The 19,569-nt window shown below is 31.8% G+C and overlaps 1 protein-coding gene across 5 annotated transcripts in view; it reads left to right on the top strand.

Moving 5' to 3' along the window:
* LOC115209693 (BMP-2-inducible protein kinase) overlaps positions 1 to 19,569 on the top strand; it is a 157,668-nt gene that overhangs the window by 132,150 nt on the left and 5,949 nt on the right. For 4 of the 5 annotated variants that reach the window (XM_029778177.2, XM_036501452.1, XM_029778179.2 and 1 more), the window contains one exon: positions 996 to 1,097. The exons of the other annotated variant lie outside the window; for it this stretch is intronic. In XM_029778177.2, the coding sequence (XP_029634037.1) occupies positions 996 to 1,097 (102 nt within the window). The remainder of the gene's footprint in view (positions 1 to 995; positions 1,098 to 19,569) is intronic. 5 annotated transcript variants of the gene reach the window in all.

Genomic DNA, 19,569 nt, shown 5'->3' with positions numbered 1-19,569 from the left:
GGAGTGTACCAGGGAGAAAGGATAGGGGAGGAGTTGGGGTAGGGCAGCAGGTGTGATGGAATGGAGGAGTGAGTGGAGTTTATGTTGTTTGGTGTGAGTGAGAAATTGATGAAAGAGATGATTTAAATGAATTATGTAACGTAAAGTAGTGTTAGCATGGGAAGGCAACTGAGAGGAGAATAAGATGGGAAAAGTAAAAGGGAGCTGCAAATATTTATCTACAAACTGGGTTCCATTTGTTTGAGTACCTGTGTACAAGAAGGTAAATTATATCACCTGATACCAAATGAAAGTTGAACGTAGATACCTTTATGAGTGAGACGAAATGATTGATTTTTCCTTCCTGATATATATATAGTTTGATCAGAATTTTGTAAAGAAGATTGTGTTTACTCTAGTATTTTGGAAGATATTTGTTTTATGTAGGAGTGAATAAGATATGATGTCTAAGGCTCTGCTACTGCTGTAATCTTCATTAGCGACTGCCCTTCTTGCTGTGGGTGTCATCTTTGCTGTATATCCTGAGATCCATGTATTACCATGTGCACTATTAAAAATAAATTGATACTGTTGTACTCTGTCTAGATTCTTCTATAGAATACAGAAAATTAATTTATTTTGATATTTTTTAAAGTTTTAGAAAATATTTATATATTAACTAGTTTGAGTAATTAAAGCTTTTTGTATTGTGTAGTTTCTTTATTGGAAATGAACATATTTTTGAGTGGTGAATGTATCTTCATAGTAATATCGCCACTACTAGTGTTTTGATCTTTTTTAAACTTTGCTGTGAGTAAACTTGTGAATGTGTATCCCTATATGTGCATATGTGTGTGTATATAAAACTGTGTATTTATTACTCAGTGTGTGTGTGTATGTATGTATGTGTGTGCACATGTTAAAAAACAAAAAAAAAATTTTAATGATGTAAACTAGCTGTATGTATACTTGTATATATAATTACCCACTTACATCCTCTGGTGAACATCTTGCAGGTAAGCGCTCCAACACTTCCAAGCATGTTCCTGATCATCCTGAAGATTCCACCCAGCGGCTTGGCAGCAGCAGTTTGGCTAGCTCCCTCTCCAGTTTGGGAGGTAAAAATCTCTGAATACTGCTGTCACTGCTTATAATATACTAAAATCTCACCTAACTAATGGGACTGTACCTTGCCTCTTTATTTTCTGCTTCTCTCTTCTACTTAGCTAACTGCTTCCTAACACACAGCTCTATTACAATATCATATCATTCCCTATTGGTACATATTGTGGCTCTTATCAACCCACCCTTTTAATTTTTTTTATATAATCTTTTTAAACAATTAGTCAAATGTTGGTGGCCAAATATTTGATTTCTGTTTACAGGTGGCAAGATGAAATATTGAGATGATTGATCTACTCCTACCAATGCAATTAGTACGAAATATAGGTCTTACTTCTGCATCATGTACTTGATTTCCTCCCCAGACTGGTGGTTCATTAGGGTTGCAGTAATTCATAATTTTATTTGACTGGTTTATTTATTTATTTATTTATTTTTCTTTCCTTCATTCTTCATTTATTCATTTGTTATTATATATATATATATATACATACATAAATCGTACATACACACAAAGATGTATATATGTGTATGTGTGTGTGTATATATATATACATGCATATGTATGTCTATTTATGTATGTATGTGTGTGCATATATATATATATGCATACATACATATGTATGTCTATGTATATGTGTGTGTATATATTTATATGTATATATATATACACATATATGCTTGTATATATAGGCATGCATATGTGTATGTATATATGTTTGTACATATACATGTGTGTGTGTGTCACCCAAAATGCTAGTCTACTTTTCCTATATTTTTGGCATACAGTTCACTCTGCACCGCTTATATTGTTAATTCGTTTTGTGTTTACTGTCTATCCACCACCTTTGGGTATTTTGTCTACCTATGGTAAGCTCTTGTGTTGTCTGACTGTCTGTCTCTTATTTCCCTCATTCTGTTTGTGCTATTTTACCTATACATGTATGAATGTGTGTGTTTATATATGTCTTTATTTGTGTGTTGTTTGTGTATATATGTGTGTTTATGTATGAATGTGTATATGTATGAATGTGTATGTGTGTATATGTATGAATGTGTATGTATCTATATGTATGAATCTGTATGTGTGTTTATTTATATATGTCTATGCATTTTTGTATATATGTGTATTCATTTATTCATATCTATGTATTCATTTATGCCTATATATGTATGCCTTTATGCATATATATGTATGCATTTATGCATATGTGTGTATGTATTTATTCATATGTGTATATATTTATGTATATGTGTATATATATATATAATATATATATATATATATTTATGTGATGATGATGTATATATCTATGCATTTATGTATATATGTGTATGTATCTATGCATTTATGTATATATGTGTATGTATCTATGCATTTATGTACATATGTATATGTATCTATGCATACATGTACATATATATTTACGTGTCTATATGTGTGTGTATATATGTTTGAATATATATGTGTATACATGTCCATGTATGTATGTCTAAATGGTTATATACATATGTATGCTTGCTTATGTAATTATATAGCTACACACACACACACATATGTGTATATGCATACACATTTTTGGACACACACACACACATATATATATATACATACATACACACATACATACATACATAGATATATATATATATATATATATACACACACATATACATACATATATATATATATACATATATATACATACATATATATATATACACACACACACATACACATATATATATATGCACACACACAAACACACACATATATATATATACACACATATATGTATATATATATATATATATATATATATATATATACATACATACATACATACATATATATTTATATATATATATATATATGTATATATGTATATAAAATCATTGTTTTATCTGCAAATATTCTTTAAAATAACTCTTTGTGTACAGAAAAATATCCCTTGATATAAATGGTCATCATTTAAATGTAGCTAAACTGTCATCTATTAGATTATTTGTTTGGTGTTAATTCTTAAGAAACAATTCATTAAAATGCAAGTCATGAAGAGCAATTAACCCTCCAAAATCGATTTATCTAATTTATCTCTTTATAGCAAATATTCAAAATAAAGTAAAAAGTTAAAGGAACGTTATATTAAAATAATTTTTTTTTATATATTAAAATGTTATACAGTGTGTATGTCTCATTTTTGTTTGAAAACCCGGTGTAGTTTATGTTAATATCGCTATCACTTTTATGATGACTAGTTCAAAATGTGTGGTAACTGAATCAGTATTTGAAAATGGTGCTGCTTTTATCCTCTCCTTTTTATCCGTTCAGCAAAATTATAATGCACATTATAATTTCACTGTATGGTAACTGTGCATGTATGCACACACACACACACGTGTGTGTGTGCCTATAATGTTTATGCTTACCGTAAAAGAAACAAATTCTAGTTTGTAGATTGTCAACATAAACATAGGATACACTTAAGTTAGACTAGTTTTAATATTTAAATATAAAACTATTATTTTAATAAGGTGTTACAGTAAATTTTTTTAGAAAAGGAAATTATTTTCGTATTTGCTGTAATTTGATTAACTGTTACTTTGTTTGAATTTTGTGTGTGTTAAATATTTTGATAAATTTTATTTTCATCAACTGTCCACACTCCTAGATAAATTAGGATTGTTGTGTGTACTGATATACATCATTATTATTATTAATATTATATTACTATATTATTATTATTGTTATTAGCACGCTGGGCAAAATGTTTCATGGCATTTTGTCCATCTTTATGTTTTGAGTTCAAATTGTGCTGAGGTCGTCTTTGCCTTTCATCCTTTCAAGTTGAATTAAATACCAGTGACACACTGGAATTTATGTAATCTACTAGTCTCTTTCCCTTAAATTTCGGGCCTTGTGCCTATAGTAGAAAGGATTATTATTAAGGCAGTAAGCTGGCAGGTTATTACTGCATCAATCAAAATGAGTTCAAATGCCACCGAGGTCAACTTTGCCTTTCACCTTTTGGGGTTGATAAAATAATTACCTGTTGAGCACTAGGGTCAATGAAATCAAATTACCACTTAAACTAAAAAAAAAATGAAAATATGTAGGCCTTGTGCCAAATAAGGTGGTAAACTGGGAGAAAAGTTAGCACATCAGACAAAATGCTTAGCAGTATTTTTGTCTATGTTTATGATATGAGTTGAAACTCTGTCAGGGTTGACTTTGCCTTTCATCCTTTTGGGATCAATAGAATAAGTACCAGTCAAGTACTGGGGTTGATGCATTTGACTTCCCCCTCTCCTCAAAAACTGCTGGCCATGTTCCAAAATTTGAAGCCATTATTATTATTATTATTATCATCATCATCTTCTGACAACAAAAATTAACTGAATTGTGGTATGCATTTGTATATGTGTATGGTAGGTATGAATATAGAATTTAGTAGTATTTATTTTGGATGAAATTTTTTTTGTGTTTAGTTAGAGGAGGAAGAATAGTACTTATAATATTTTTCAGGACTTCTTTGTGTGGTGGGAGGTTGGGAGAATGTTTGTCACAGATCTGAGATCTGATCTTAATATTTGCAACTCAGCTAAAGGTGTCCAAGAACCAAATGATGTTGTTAGACTGGGTGATGGGTCAAGTGTACTGCTCAGAACAGAAATGGTCCCCTTGATGAGCTTCCACGCAGTTTTCATCTACCAAATTTCACTCATAAGTTTTCCATTGAGCTGAGGTAAATGGTAGAAGTCACTTATCCATGGGATTGAACCTGAAACCATATAGTTGTGAAGTGAACTGTTTTTCATATGGCTGTGCTTTGGTGCTAAGTAATATTAACTTTAGTTCTGTTTGGTTTCATGCTTTTATTTCAATCCAGACACATAATTATCAAAAGTACAAACTAATCCATGGAAACTAGTGATTTAAATGTTATACAAGTAAACACAAGCTCTCATACACAATTATCAAAGAGCCCCACCCCTCAAAAAAAAAAAAGAAAGAAAAGCTCTAAGGTAATCTGTAATGTGTTGGTATCATAACTCAGTTAATAAAATTCACCAAACTCAATATGTATAACCTGCACCCAAGAAGAGATCCAAAGAAGTGATGAGGGGCACCTCTATGAAATTGTTAGAAATAGTGGCCAAATCTAGCTAAAATGCCTTTAATCATAAGTCCACTTGTTCAGAGCCAATCTTGGGTTGAACAACAACAATACTATACAGTTATAAAGTTGTGATTTTATGTAGTGCAAATGTACATAAATATAGAGGCATACAACTTACAATCTAAAAGCCTGACAAATGAGAAAGTATTAGGGAACACATTTTCCCACACATTTTTTTATATTAGCACCTCTCTGATTATACATGTTGTTTCATATTCTTTGTATATGTATATATAAACATTCAGTTAATCTTGATTTATTTGAGAACTAAATTTTGAAATACTGATTCAAAATAATGAACTTCTAGTTTGGTGTTAGAACCATAACAGATACAGAAAATAAAGCTCATTACTATTATCATCATTGTCAATAATAATAATAATGATAATAATAATAATAATAATAATAATAATAATAATAATGAATTGTGCAAGGTAGTAGAGTGACAGAAATGGTTTTAGTTATATCACTCTACATTCTGACTTTCAAAGCTGCAAGGTCTACTTAATGCTTCAACCCTTTTATCAGAGATTCATAAAACAAGTACTAGGTAACTACTGGAGTTATTCCCTCCTTTACAAATGTGTGACTTTGTGCTGGTGTTCAAAATTATTGTTGTTGTTGTTATTATTATTATTATGGTGGTGAGCTAGCTGAATAGTTAACGTGTTGGACAAGATACTGAGCAACATTTTTTCTGGCTTTTCACATTCTTAGTTGAAATTCTGCTGCGGTTAACTTTGCCTTTCATCACTTCAAGGTTGATAAAATAAGTACCATTTGAGCACTGGGGTCAATGTCCCCTCCCCCAAATTTCAAGCCTTGTGCCTATAGTAGAAAGGATTATTATTATTATTATTATTATTATTATTATTATTATTATTATTATGTATGCTTTTTATATATTTTTGTCACATATTTTGGCCATTTATATTTTGCATTAATGAAATTCCACACAAGTATAAAGAGCAATGAAACATTACTACTTTAATTTGACTACTGGTAATGACACATTTTAAAAAATCAGTCAGTAGAAGAGAAGCAGCATTCATGACATTTGTAGTCCTTCACGGAGTGGTGAGATGGACATAATTTGTGTCCAGTGTAGACTTTTGTAGGTCAACATCTGCAGGACAAACATTGGTAACAAGAGAAGTCTTGATGACTGCAGTATTTTGGTAGGGAGGACAGGAAGAGGAGGGTTAAGTGAATCAGTGGATAGATGTTGTATATCGCTTGCTATTTCAAAATAACAGAGACTGTAGTAGTAGCAATAAGAGAAAGAATGAAACAGCAACATATCTATACACTAGTGGTTGTAGCATTTTGGTAAGAGAATTTCCACCAATCAGCTGAATGACTTTTAGTTGGACATGGTATCTGTTTGTGTATGTCACTGCAGAACTATTCCAGATTTGTGCATTGTTCTATAATGTAGATGCATTTGAGTTTTGTAAAATTGGAATTTTATATGACTCTAAAGCAGTCTAGCTGGATGATGTCACCATGAGAGACCATAGAGTCTTAAGTTGGTATGTGTAATTGCTGATTGTTGCTGAAAGAGAATAGTTCATATCTGACATGAGGTGTTATGTGGATGATGTCAAAAGTTAAAAAGAAGTGGACTGTAGTATCATCGTTGTAGGAGTTTATATACTTAAAAGTATCAGCAAGTGTGTTATTAAACTGTAGTAGTGACATACTTGTTGCTACGTTTAAGGAACAGGAAGTGAGCATGTGAAAGGCATAATAACTTACAGGTTACCAATAGTTGATAGAATGAGCTGGAGAGATCCCATTTGTGCAAGGTACCAAGGAACACTTTGAGAGTAGGTTCCTGATTTGAGATATGTAGGAAATCCATAGGCAGCTTAAGTTGGTATTTCTGATCCCAGATTTTAGTGATGTTGACCAATAACATTGGTACCCATTGTTGTATAACATAGCAAAATAAGTCTCTGTTCGACATGGCTCTGCAGAAACTGTACTGGAAATCAGTGAGAAAAGAGAGTCTGAAAGTGATGAAGGAGGTGGTTGTTCATGATTGTTTACATCACCTTTGAGATATTGGAAGTGTGTTTCCATACATTAAGGTTGATTCCTAGAGAGAAAAAAGTTGAAAATTTGAGTGAGGATAGAAATTGACGGAAGAAAATAGGAAAGCCATTGCTAGGGTTAGTTATCTTGTTGATTTGGAGTGATTGGTGAAATTTTTGTACCTAGTAACAATGTGTAAGTGGTAATGATGCAAAAGGAATTTTGACATTAACTTTTTGTTTATTTTGAGTGTGTGCAAAGGCACACAGAAAAAAATGGCTCTTTTTCAGTAAGAGTTCTATTTACAGAGCTGTCTTTGTTCAGGAATGATAAGTAAGCAAAAAAAAAAAAAAAAGACTGCCAGCAATTTTTGCTGAGAGCTTGCAGGCCATGCAATGCATGAAGGTTTCTTGTAGGCATTGCAGTGTAATGCTGAAGTGCAGTTACAAATAAATCATTTGAGGGTCTTGGCAGTTGTGGGTTTTTGTTATATAAAGGATTAAGAAGGTAGTAGTGGTTATCCTCTTAGCTGCTTTAGTAGGGTGAGTGTTGAAGCACATTTGTGGCTAGCAGTAGTCAGAGCAGAATTGGTAACTTAGTAAGAATGTGCAAATTGAGTTACTTTAATTCAAATGATCCTATGAAGTGTATATGTGTGATGAGAAGGTGGGGGCAAAAAGGATGTGTAGTTGGTACTTTACAGCACTAAAGTAGATTTAGTTAACAAAAGAATGAAGGATTTCTTTTCTATTGAATATCATCAAAAGTGTAAGCTTATTTATTCAGCAGAAGCAAAATAGATAATTAAACTGATTATGGCTGTGACTTCAAATTAGTTGCTTTAATATATTTTATTATGTTTTGGGATAGGACACTTTGTTTTAACATTATCTATCTTAGTTCACTTAAATTTTGAAACTAGATGGCAGATCATTTAGAAATTGTACATAAAATTGATTGACATCCTAACTAGGAGAAATTTATCTCTTGTATTGAACACCAGGAAGCTAGGGCCCAGACCTAAGCATTAAATTTCAAAGATATCTTAGAGCATTGCATTTAACCTTTGTCTATTCTGCAACTCCTCTGTTATTGTTGCTAATATAATTGTCATTAAATCTGTCTGTTGTTACATATTTTTTCATAGAAACAATAAAAATTTTAATATGTTAATTTGAAGTTCATTATTTGAATTCAAATTATGTCATATTTGTTGTAATGCAAAGGCTCTGATGTAATCTTGCTTTTATATTTTCTGGCACTTTTTATCCCATAATAAAGCATGTTTTTCTATTTTTTGTTCAGTAATGTAATTTAAGATAGTGAATTAACTGCTGATATTTTCATGAAGTGATATTAGACAGATAAAAAGAAATACCCTTTGTTAGGCCTCCTCTTTTCAGTTTCATGCTTAAGATATGTTATTTTGTGAATAACAATATTTTTTTGTTTATATATAAGTATTTTTATTATTCTGCCACAATGTGTAAACCATGCTCTATATATCTTTAGACAACTTTGTTCCATGACAAAATCCTGTGGCATAATTCTTACAACAAAATATTAACTTGTCTGAAAGCATTACATTTTCTATGAGATATTTTATTACATTTTATCAGTGCTGGATATTTATTCAGTTTGGTTAAATTGGTAAAATCTCCGTTTCTTAGTTTGTGTGAGTGCGTGTGCACATACATGTACACACATCTGTATATACATATGCATACAGAGCAATGTGTGTGTGTGTTTGTGTATGTGAAATGTAAATGAAAACATCCCATTAATCCTTGTTGGGAAGTCAATTTGGAAGAGACTATCTCTCTCTCTCTCTCCACTGTCTTGATTGTGCCCAGATAATGCAGATGTGAGGAACAAATGATTGAAATGGCTCACCCTGGAATTGAATCTGCATCCCATACTTGACTTGCTGGGATTTTGCCACCAGCCTGAGGTATTCACATATATTGATTATCTTCTTGAGTCAAGAGTAAGTAGAAAAAGGAACACACATAGTGAAAATTGAATCATACATCCCTCAAGTTTCAATGAAACATGCAGAATATGACACCATAGACAATGTTGATGTGATTTTTTTGTGTTAACGATATATATTGTTACTAACATACTGTGATATCTATCTGTATATTTTTATAAAGCAAGCAAAATGATAACTACAGTACTGTCCTTTTTGTAGACACCACATAATATGTATCTTAACTGATGAATTTATATCACATGCATTGATTTCACAATTTGATCATTGCCTATGATTGATTGTCAGCCATATTGAAGATCAGCTTCTTGTACCAGATAATAATCAAAATGTTGGTAACTTAAGTGCTTCTTGTTTTATTGCTATCTTTAACTTAATTTAAGGCCTTGGGCATACCTTTTATTTAATTTTCAGTTCACCAACATTAAAAATGCTTTATGTTGACAGTTTGTGTAAACTAAGCTCACCGTAATGACCATGAGCATTTGGGAAACCAACATGTAAGTGTGAGTGCCAGCCTATATTGTTGATGCCTGAGTGTATTCTAGCTGTTAGGTTAGTATAGATGATGTAGTCACTATTTTGCTGCAAAACAGTGATTGTGCATTCTTGACTACATGTTTGCTAAGGAATGTGGTTCTAGTTAAAGATAGTTTTGGAGCAAAGCATTGTCAACTGATTCAAGCAATATATTACTGGTACTTCATTTTATTGAATCCCTGCATCCTATGAAACAAAAATCAAAATTGTCTCTGGCAGGATTGAACCCAGAACAGTAAGGTGCTCAATTTAGTATAGGGTTTTTCTGCCTTTCTACTGATATATTAAGGTCTTTCAGTCAATTGTCAGCTCTAATTACATATGGCTTTCATTTGAAATTGAGTATGATATCACATCAACATGCATCAGACATTTCACTAATGTAGTTGTAAATAAATACAGATTCCCTCTCATCCCCGACTTTTGACCAAGTGGAATATCCAAAACATGATAGAGGGATGGAGAAAGGCTTGCACTCCAGTATTTGACTGGAACTTTTATTTTACTGACTTCAGAGTGATGATGGCTAAAAATCAAGATCAGCAAGATTTAACCTTGGAATGTAAAATGCCAGAACAAAAACCACATTTGGTCCAATGCCTGAAAGATTCTGCTAATTCACTGCCATTTATATTAAAAGAAAATTATTTTTTTGAACTTTATTGTTCTTGATTAGGAGTTATCTGTTGTATAACACTATTTTTTTATGGTAATTATTTTGTAATATAAAATTTTAGAAATTGACTCTATTATATCCAATTTTATTAAATTATAGTTCTCTTCTGTAACCTGTGTTTTTGTAATTGCTGATAATATTTCAACTATAAAGCGGTGGATTGGAAGAATCTGTAGAATGGCAAACGAAATACCTTGTCTTTAGTTACATCCCTGTATGTTCAGAATTTCAGGGGTTCAAACCTAAGTGCCAATCAAGTAATAGGGTCAATATAATTGACTATTCTCTACTGGATTTTGTAGCCTTGTGTCTATGTTGCAAATCAATATCTGCATTGTTAGTAAAATGTGCATAAACAATATATTGACAATGTTGAAATCAACTATGCTTCTCCATCAGGAATTGTTCTTATGCTCAGATTATAGAAGAAATTGGGTCAACTACTGTCAGTGTTGTTATAGCCTCAGCTCAGTTCTAATCAAGCAGAGTAATGATTACAGGTATCTCAGCTATAACAATACCAGCTCAGACACTGTACCTGTAAAAAAAAAAAGCTAAGTCTGATATTATCCTGAATTGACATCCTACTGGAGATGAGTGAAATGTCTTCTACTAGTGTGCTGGACTATGAACCCTAAACTATGAATTGGCTTTGTGCTTAGTGGAAAGAAATCTCTACTTACTTATATCTTTATTGTACTGTTATAATAAAAGATACTTGAGTGTCATTTGAAATTTGAATAACATTTGTGTATTTGTGTGTGTGTGTTATATGCATAAATATGTATACATATGATACATGTGTGTATATGTATATATATATATGTGTGTGTATGTATATATATATGCATACACACACACACACACATGATACATGTGTGTGTGTTTGTGTATGTATTTTATATATGTAAGAGTTTACTTAGAAGAAACTGAATAGTGCTCCGTTACTACTCAGTTTCTTGCTATGTGTAAGCTTTCAGGCAATAAAAAAATCTTATCTGAAGATTCACAAATAGTAGGTAATTGGTTTCAAATAATACTCTTTCTCCAGTTTGAACAGCCAAATGTTATTTGCATGCATATATAAATTTCTTTTATTAATTGAAAATACTTTAGGAATTACCCAAGCACCAAATTCTGCACTTACCAAATTCTGTAATTATTTACAAAGAATTATACAGTATGATGGTAGTGAATGTAGAGCAAGGAAGCCTGATATTTCTTCACTTTATGATAGAATAAAGGGTAAAGACCTCCTTTGGTCATGAATGACCATGGGATTGCACCAAGAAAGTTACCCTCAAGGCACAAGTCTGGGTAAGGAAGAACAGTAGTCACTCATGCATACCAACCTCCCCTCTCCATGCCATTGATGTTATCCAAGGGAAGGCAAAGGCCAATACAACTTGGTGCCAGTGACATAACTCATTTGTACAGCTGACTGAACTGGAGAAGTGTTAAATAAAGTGTGTTGCTCAAAGACACAATATACAGTCCAATGATTGTGAGCCTGATGTTCTAACCACTGAACCATACACTTCCATGATAGAATATGCAGGTGTTAATCCATGCTGCAAGCTAATGAAGCCTTTGAATCTTATGAGTTATTCTTATCCATTGCTACCTGCTCACGGCTAGGTAACTATGCTATTTATGAGTTAGGTAGTGTGTTGGCCAAAGAGAATGCAGTTGTTAAGGAAAAGGATATAAGCTATCGTCTTCTTCGTTTGTTCACTATCCTATTGATTTATCCAACTGTATTTTGGCCTGTGTGTGATTTTGTTATAGTTGTATAGCTCTAGCCAATCCTACTTCAGCAAATATTGATACAACTGATGAAAAAAGCAATCGATCAGGGTTTTTAGATATAACTGATTTGTTTTTGTGCGACATATTTTATTAAGATTTAGAGCTTATTGCATGTTTCCTATTTTAAAAATAGTTTGTAAAGGAAAATTTAACTGACATATTGAGAAGGTTAAATGGTAAACAAGAAACTTTAATATTCTTTTTGTCGTAATAAAATAGGTTGGGCTGGTCTTGTTTATGTGGTAGTGAAATGGAAGAAATTAAACTCCAGTAATGATCCTTTATTAATGTCAAATAGTATAGACTTATATTGAATGTAATTGTTAACCCATATCAAACTCTTACTGACATAGCAAATTTCTCATTATCAATACAATATTTGTCATACATTGGTTGATAATATTAAGAGATTGATGGCAAGCTATAGTTGGGAGGAAGCTAATCCAGCATTTGAGAGCACATTAGTCTATCTCCACTGAATATATCTTCACCTTAGTCTAGTCTACACTGTTAAAGTTTTCATTGAGTGTTTGTGTTTCATCCAGTTTGCTGTGCAACTTACTATTTTATAGTCATCATTTTATAGTCACTGTTTTGTATTTTGTCTGAGTTAGTGTAAACAAGGCAGCCAGAATTTTGGCATCATTGATCAGCATATGAGTTTTCTTGTTCTTATTGTAATGTACACTAGCCACAATGTTTGTTGTAAAGGGGGTAGGGAAGAGAAAGTGAGGCATAGTTGATTGGTACAAGAAAAAATTAGAATTCTTCTTTTTGTTAATTTCTATCACTGGAATGAAAGGCAAGAATGAACTTTGGTAGGCTTTAAAACTAATGATATTTAGTAATATACTGAACATGACCTCCCTCCAAATATCAGATGTGTAGTTAAACAGAACAGAATAGATATTTGTTTTATAAATAAACAATTTGACATAACTATTTGTTTCACATTCTGCTTAGTTAATGTCAGCATTTGCCCTTTCTCATGTGTGGAATTTCATTAAATCATTAAAATTATAAACATAATAGTGTGTTAAAAGTTGATTCTCAACCAAATTGTAGATGTGTTAAAGTAAATAATATTTTGATGGCTAACAATATTGTTATTTTTTCTTCTTTACTTAATTTTCTTCTGTTTTGCTCCTATTTTTTATAAATTCTTATACATTCCTTATTTTACTATTGTTTTAAAGAATGTTATTTCTTTAAAGAGTTTCATGTATTATTTTCCATCCAGTCCTTTGTCAGTATCACATTTCATCCATTTTAAAAATGTCCAGATTGAATAAGAAATTGAGTATAAATAATAAAAAAAATAAATAAATAAAGCATTTTCATGATAATAAATAATGCTGTATAAATTGAAATAATATTTCTACAAAATTATGCAATATGCGATACTTTCAACTGAAAAAAATATATTTTTATAATATAAATATATATATATATTGGCTAAAGTGGCTAATTCTTTTAAATGGGTATTTGAAAGAAAGGTAGAAATTGAAACCAGTTCAAATATAAAATTTTGATTTGAATAAAAGTGATCATTGAAGAATAGAAATTGGATTTGATTTTTTTTTTTTTTTTTTACATGATGTCCACAAATTACAGCAAGATGAATGCATATCCATTATTTAAATTCTTTATGACTGGAAAAATGTCTGAGGAAAAATGTTGAGAGAGACAGACATAGGGTGGTTGGGTACTAGTCAACTAGCTGTGCATACTTTTGAGGAAGTTTTCCCTGAGAAATTTCTGTGTTTGTATATGTATATTTACCCATATGTATTAGTGTGCAGAAATGTTTGTGTAAATATATATATATACATATGTATGCATACATAGTTATAACAAGTGAAAATAAAAAAAATGGGTAATTTCTGTTCCCCTCCCTCCCTAAATTTTTATGGTAAAACAGGAATAATATACAGTTATCACACACGGACACTCATAAGATGATGTGTTGTTGGGGTCATTTTTAAATTTATAAACTGTTAAAGCCAGGTGAAATATCTCCAAAACTAAAACTAGAATTCTCCCTTAAGTCAAAAGAGGAGGAAAGGATCACTTTCTTTCCCCACAAAATTGTTTTGAACTTGATAGATGAGATTTGGTTGCACTAACTCCTGATTAATTACTAAATACTACCCTGCCCTGTACATACTGTCCCTATATTTTCTTTATATAACTAAAAAAAAATAAATAAATAAAGACAAAAACCAAAAATGCCAAAATAAAAATTTAAATAATACAAAAATCTCTGAATATCACTATGTGATGTTGGGTTTTGGTGTTTAGTGATGCCCAAATATGGGTGAGCTTTCTTTTTCTTTTTCATTTTCTTTTCTTAAACTTTTTTCTTTCTTAAACCTTTTCTTTTCTTCATTTTTTTTTCAATCAAAGAGCTTATTGACTCTGCTGCAACACTATCTAGTAAAGTAGCAAGATAAGCAAAATAGTAAAATCTTTATAAATGTTATACTGTTGATTAAAACACTCCATGTTGAAAAATGCTGTTTTTTTTTCTTTTTCTTTCTTTTTTTTTTATGACCAATTCTTGCAAAACATTGAATTCTTTTTTCGTTTGTATGTAGTTTCGAAGTGGAAATAAATTTTTTTTCAAACACGAATAATACAGTTTGTTCTTTACTTCTTTAGTTTTCATTTTACAACTTTCCTACCACTTTATTTTCTTTCCTTTTCTTTGTTTTGAAGTTTTGAGTTACTTCCCTTCTTTTGACTGATATTTTATTAGATTCTTATTCAGTTTTTGCAAAATTCATATTAAAAACGTTTTTGTATCCATTTTTTTTTCATATAGCCTGGTTGGTATTGGTTTAGATGGAGCAGACAATTGTTCTTTTCATAGCTGGTTATGTGATTAACAGTGATTGATTAAAAGATATATAATCACTTAACTATGAAGTTTGAGTGAACTCTGTGGTCCTTGTTGGCTAAACAGCCAAGCACCTACAAGAGTGCTTGTATGTAGTAACTCAACCTGCTAGAAACTGCAACCAAGAATCCCCCCTATCTGGTAATGAAAAAAACAAGAAACACATTGAATAATATATTCTTAAATATCCAAAAAGACAGGATGATCATAGTTTGAATGCCTTTCATCATAGGTCTGCTCCATTGTTATAAACTTAGTTCAAAAACATAACATAATTGCTATGGTGGTGAGTTTTATGACCCTGTAATTAGTAGGTAAACAGTAAACATCATGACCCTCCTTTTATTAAAAAAAAGCAACAAACAAAAATATTTTTATAGTCTGTCAGATATGCAATGACACTAGAGATTATTAACTTGGGGAAAAATTCATTTTATTTAATTTTTAGTGATATGAAGTCGACATTGAGATCTTCATGTAGAGGCATTAATATGTTTTACTGCTCTTATAATCTATTATCAAAAATGCTCTTCATATCAAGAAAACCTTCATTACACTCTACTTAATCATAAGCAGCATCTAACTATAGAGTCCTCTTGATCATTCCAAATGTTGAATCTCATCTGTGCTGAGGATCTCTTCTGAAATCCTCAGTATAAAAATACGTTCTTAATATAGAACTGTATTCCAATGATTAGCTCATTTCTTCAGAGCTAGAAGATACCTAACCCCTTAAAAATTGACAGTTTGCGAAGCTCAGGTGAGACACATTATGAAGTATTGATTGTACCCTCTCTCTGCCTTATGTACACCTACTTCTTGGAACTAGCTGGGCTAATGTCACCTCTACTCAAGCATTCTTCAGTCACTTATCTTTCTTTTCTTCTCATCACCCTTATTATACCCAATCTCCCAAGACTACACATTAACCATTATAACTAGTTCTAACTCTTCAGAATATCAACCTCTGGAACATCTTTGTTCATATTTTTTTCATAGATACTGACTTGTAATGGTTCAAAATGATTTTCAGTAGCATCAATTTCACTGGTATTGTTGGGCCTGTGACAAACATTGGTACTGTACCCTCTTCCAAACCCAGCAACTCAAAAAATAAACAAAGAGGCAGTGGAATGGAAAAATTAATAGTACTGAACTAAAATATATTAAAGTATTCAGTTACGTCCTTTTCACTCTGAATTAAAAATCTGTTGGGATTGACATGGCCTTTCAGCTCACTAGGATTTACAAAATAAGTGTTGGTAGTATACTGGATTGGCTATCATTGTTCCTTACAAATTTATGACCTAATGCCAATATCATTATGAGAGTTACGTCCCTTCCACTGTCACATAGGAAGTTATGCAACTTGATCACGAGACAAATCAAACGTATTTTGTTTGATTTAAAAAAATGTTCTTATGACCTGTCACATACAAATTCCAGTATATTTTCCTCCCTCTTTCTTGTGTGTGTGTTTTTGTGTACAAGTCCTTTTACACATTTTATAATGGTCCACAACCAAATGTTAAATTTGTTTCAAACAGTAAGCAATTACCATAGGCCAGTAAGAGTTAACTTAAGAATAATTATTGCTATTTGAACACTATATTTTGAAGTCACATGTCATCAAGTTCAGTAAATTTATTTGCTAGATTGGAGCAAGTTTCATTCTTCAGTGATGACATTAATACACATACATCTTTTTACATAAAAAAATGTAAATTGCATTAATGCAGAACTGTTTGCTTAGAAATACTGGATTGCCATCAGCACTCGCATAAAAAAAAGAGTATTTAGACAATGATGTTAATAATGACGTTTATTTGTAAAATTCTTTCTTTTTCAAAATGTATGTTATTGCATCTGTCAGTGTTATTATTATAATTAAAGTCAATAAAACAATGCCAGTTATTGATTTATCTGAATAATCTCTCTGCCAGATGTGAGGCATTGTGCCTATGGGAGAAATCATTATCAAAGGGTGGAGAATTGGCAAAACTATTAGAGCTTCAGACAAGATGCATAGCTGTATTTAGTTACAGTTCTTTACATTCTGAATTCATATCTTGCCAAAGTCAACTTTGCTTTTCATCCTTCTGAGATCAATAAAATAAAGTAACAGTCAAGTATTAGGGTCAGTTATCATCATCATCATCATCACGTTTAACATCTGTTTCCAATGCTGGCATGAGATGGATGGTCAGTATTATTGATTAACTCCTCCTCTTAAAATTATTGGCTTTGTACCTAAATTAGAAATTATTGTAGAGTGTGAATTATATAACACAGGTAATAGAATAGCAGAAGCATAGCTGTATTTAGTTACAGTTCTTTACATTCTGAATTCATATCTTGCCAAAGTCAACTTTGCTTTTCATCCTTCTGAGATCAATAAAATAAAGTAACAGTCAAGTATTAGGGTCAGTTATCATCATCATCATCATCACGTTTAACATCTGTTTCCAATGCTGGCATGAGATGGATGGTCAGTATTATTGATTAACTCCTCCTCTTAAAATTATTGGCTTTGTACCTAAATTAGAAATTATTGTAGAGTGTGAATTATATAACACAGGTAATAGAATAGCAGAAATAGTAGAGCACAAGATTACATGTCTTATTTGTATCCCTTTTCATTCAAATTCAACCTGGGTTACTGCAGCTACTCCACTTTTTTTTCTTAATTATCTTGACCAATTCTATCTTTTGCTTGAGAACCAGATACTCCTTCATTTTTCTCTTGTCACCTGATTTAGTTCCAAGAGCCTCATAGTTTGCATTTTTTCTACATTTTTTTATGCTATCATTTCTTTTTATTGCCTTTGTTTGCAAAATAAAGAAATCAAATATTATTATGTAGTGTAGTAAAAGAAACAATATTTAGTAATTCCCTCTTTATTATGAGTTCAAATCCTACTAGGATAAATATATACTGAGCCAGGACTGAAGTTCTTTCAGTTGCCTGTAACTCCCATAAACGTCCACGGTCTTGTATCAATGTGTGAGAACTTGATTTATTTATCATTTATTGATTATCTGTGTTGAGTGATGGATTGCAGAAACTGTATTTAGTTATGTCCCTTCTTCTTTTCTTTTTTCTTTTTTTTTAAAGTTCAGATTTGGGTTGAACTGCTTGTCATACCTTTGCAATTGACTAAATTAACTACCAGTAAAGTATTAGGTTCAGTTCAAGTAACTCCACATTACACATCATAGTTAAATCTGTTGCTGGTGTAACACTTGTTCTCCTTTCAATATATGAAAGTACTGTTCTGTTCTGACCATGACAGTGATCATTATTAAAAAAGGGCTGTAAAAAAATAATACTGGAGGAGAATTATGACCACATAGTTTTTATAGAAAAAATAGGACTGATAATAATAGAAGCTATTTTCAATTATCACCCTTCATCTTACAACTAGAGAAGCTAACTGTACCTCAACATGAAAAATGTGGCTTTGCATCAGAAATCAACCATGACTATTAAGAGTGTTAGGGGTCAGAATTGGAGCGTGACAGCCAGAAAGACTTGGGTATTATACTACATCTCTATATCAACTTCCACATGGGTCAACTTTGTCTGTCATTCATTTGGAGTTGATAAAAGTATCAATCAAATATCGGGAATTATCAACTGTTTTCTCCTACTAAAGATTTAGCTTCTATGCCTAGCAAGTCAAGTTACCATGTATCTTGTTTAATTTCTCTAAAATATGAGTTCCACTCACATACTGACCTTGATATATTCTTTTCTGCCACCACCGGTTCTCCTTGTCAGGAAATCCACCAGTTGCCTAGCTCACTCTGTGGCTGTTTTGAAATGTTATGGCTAATGATGTGAAGGTATGCACTGAAAAGCTGATGCACCGGCATATGACTGTGATGCAAAGTGGTGACATTTGAGTGACATGTCTTTGTGCAACTTGTCTCTTTGAGCTGCAATAATGAGTTAAGCATAGACTGAGGTTGGGTATTTGACAAATAAAATGTCTGGCATTCAGAGTATTTTACTAGCTGGGCAGTGCCTTTGGTGGGAAAACAACTTGTGCATTCTATAATGGATTAGTGGTGGGTCCGATTGATGATGACCCCAGAGCAACTCTGGGGGTTGATGAAAACAATCTGAGCATTCTTTTCTGGAGGACTATCAAGCTGGGGACTATTATAAGCAGGTATCAGCTGTTTGAGATAAGCTCTATAGTCATGGAAGCAGCAATACCAACAGTTGAACCTGTCCATGATGTGTACAAGATGATGATACTAACTTGTGGGCTTGTGCTGAACAGCTACTATCACAAATAGGATAGATTTATCTATCATCTAAGTTTAT

Source organism: Octopus sinensis, linkage group LG3 (genome assembly GCF_006345805.1).
Source record: "Octopus sinensis linkage group LG3, ASM634580v1, whole genome shotgun sequence".
In the NCBI taxonomy this organism is placed as follows: Eukaryota; Metazoa; Mollusca; class Cephalopoda; order Octopoda; family Octopodidae; genus Octopus; species Octopus sinensis.
Note: the sequence above shows the minus strand (reverse complement) of the source record. Positions and strands in the feature narration are given on the sequence as shown.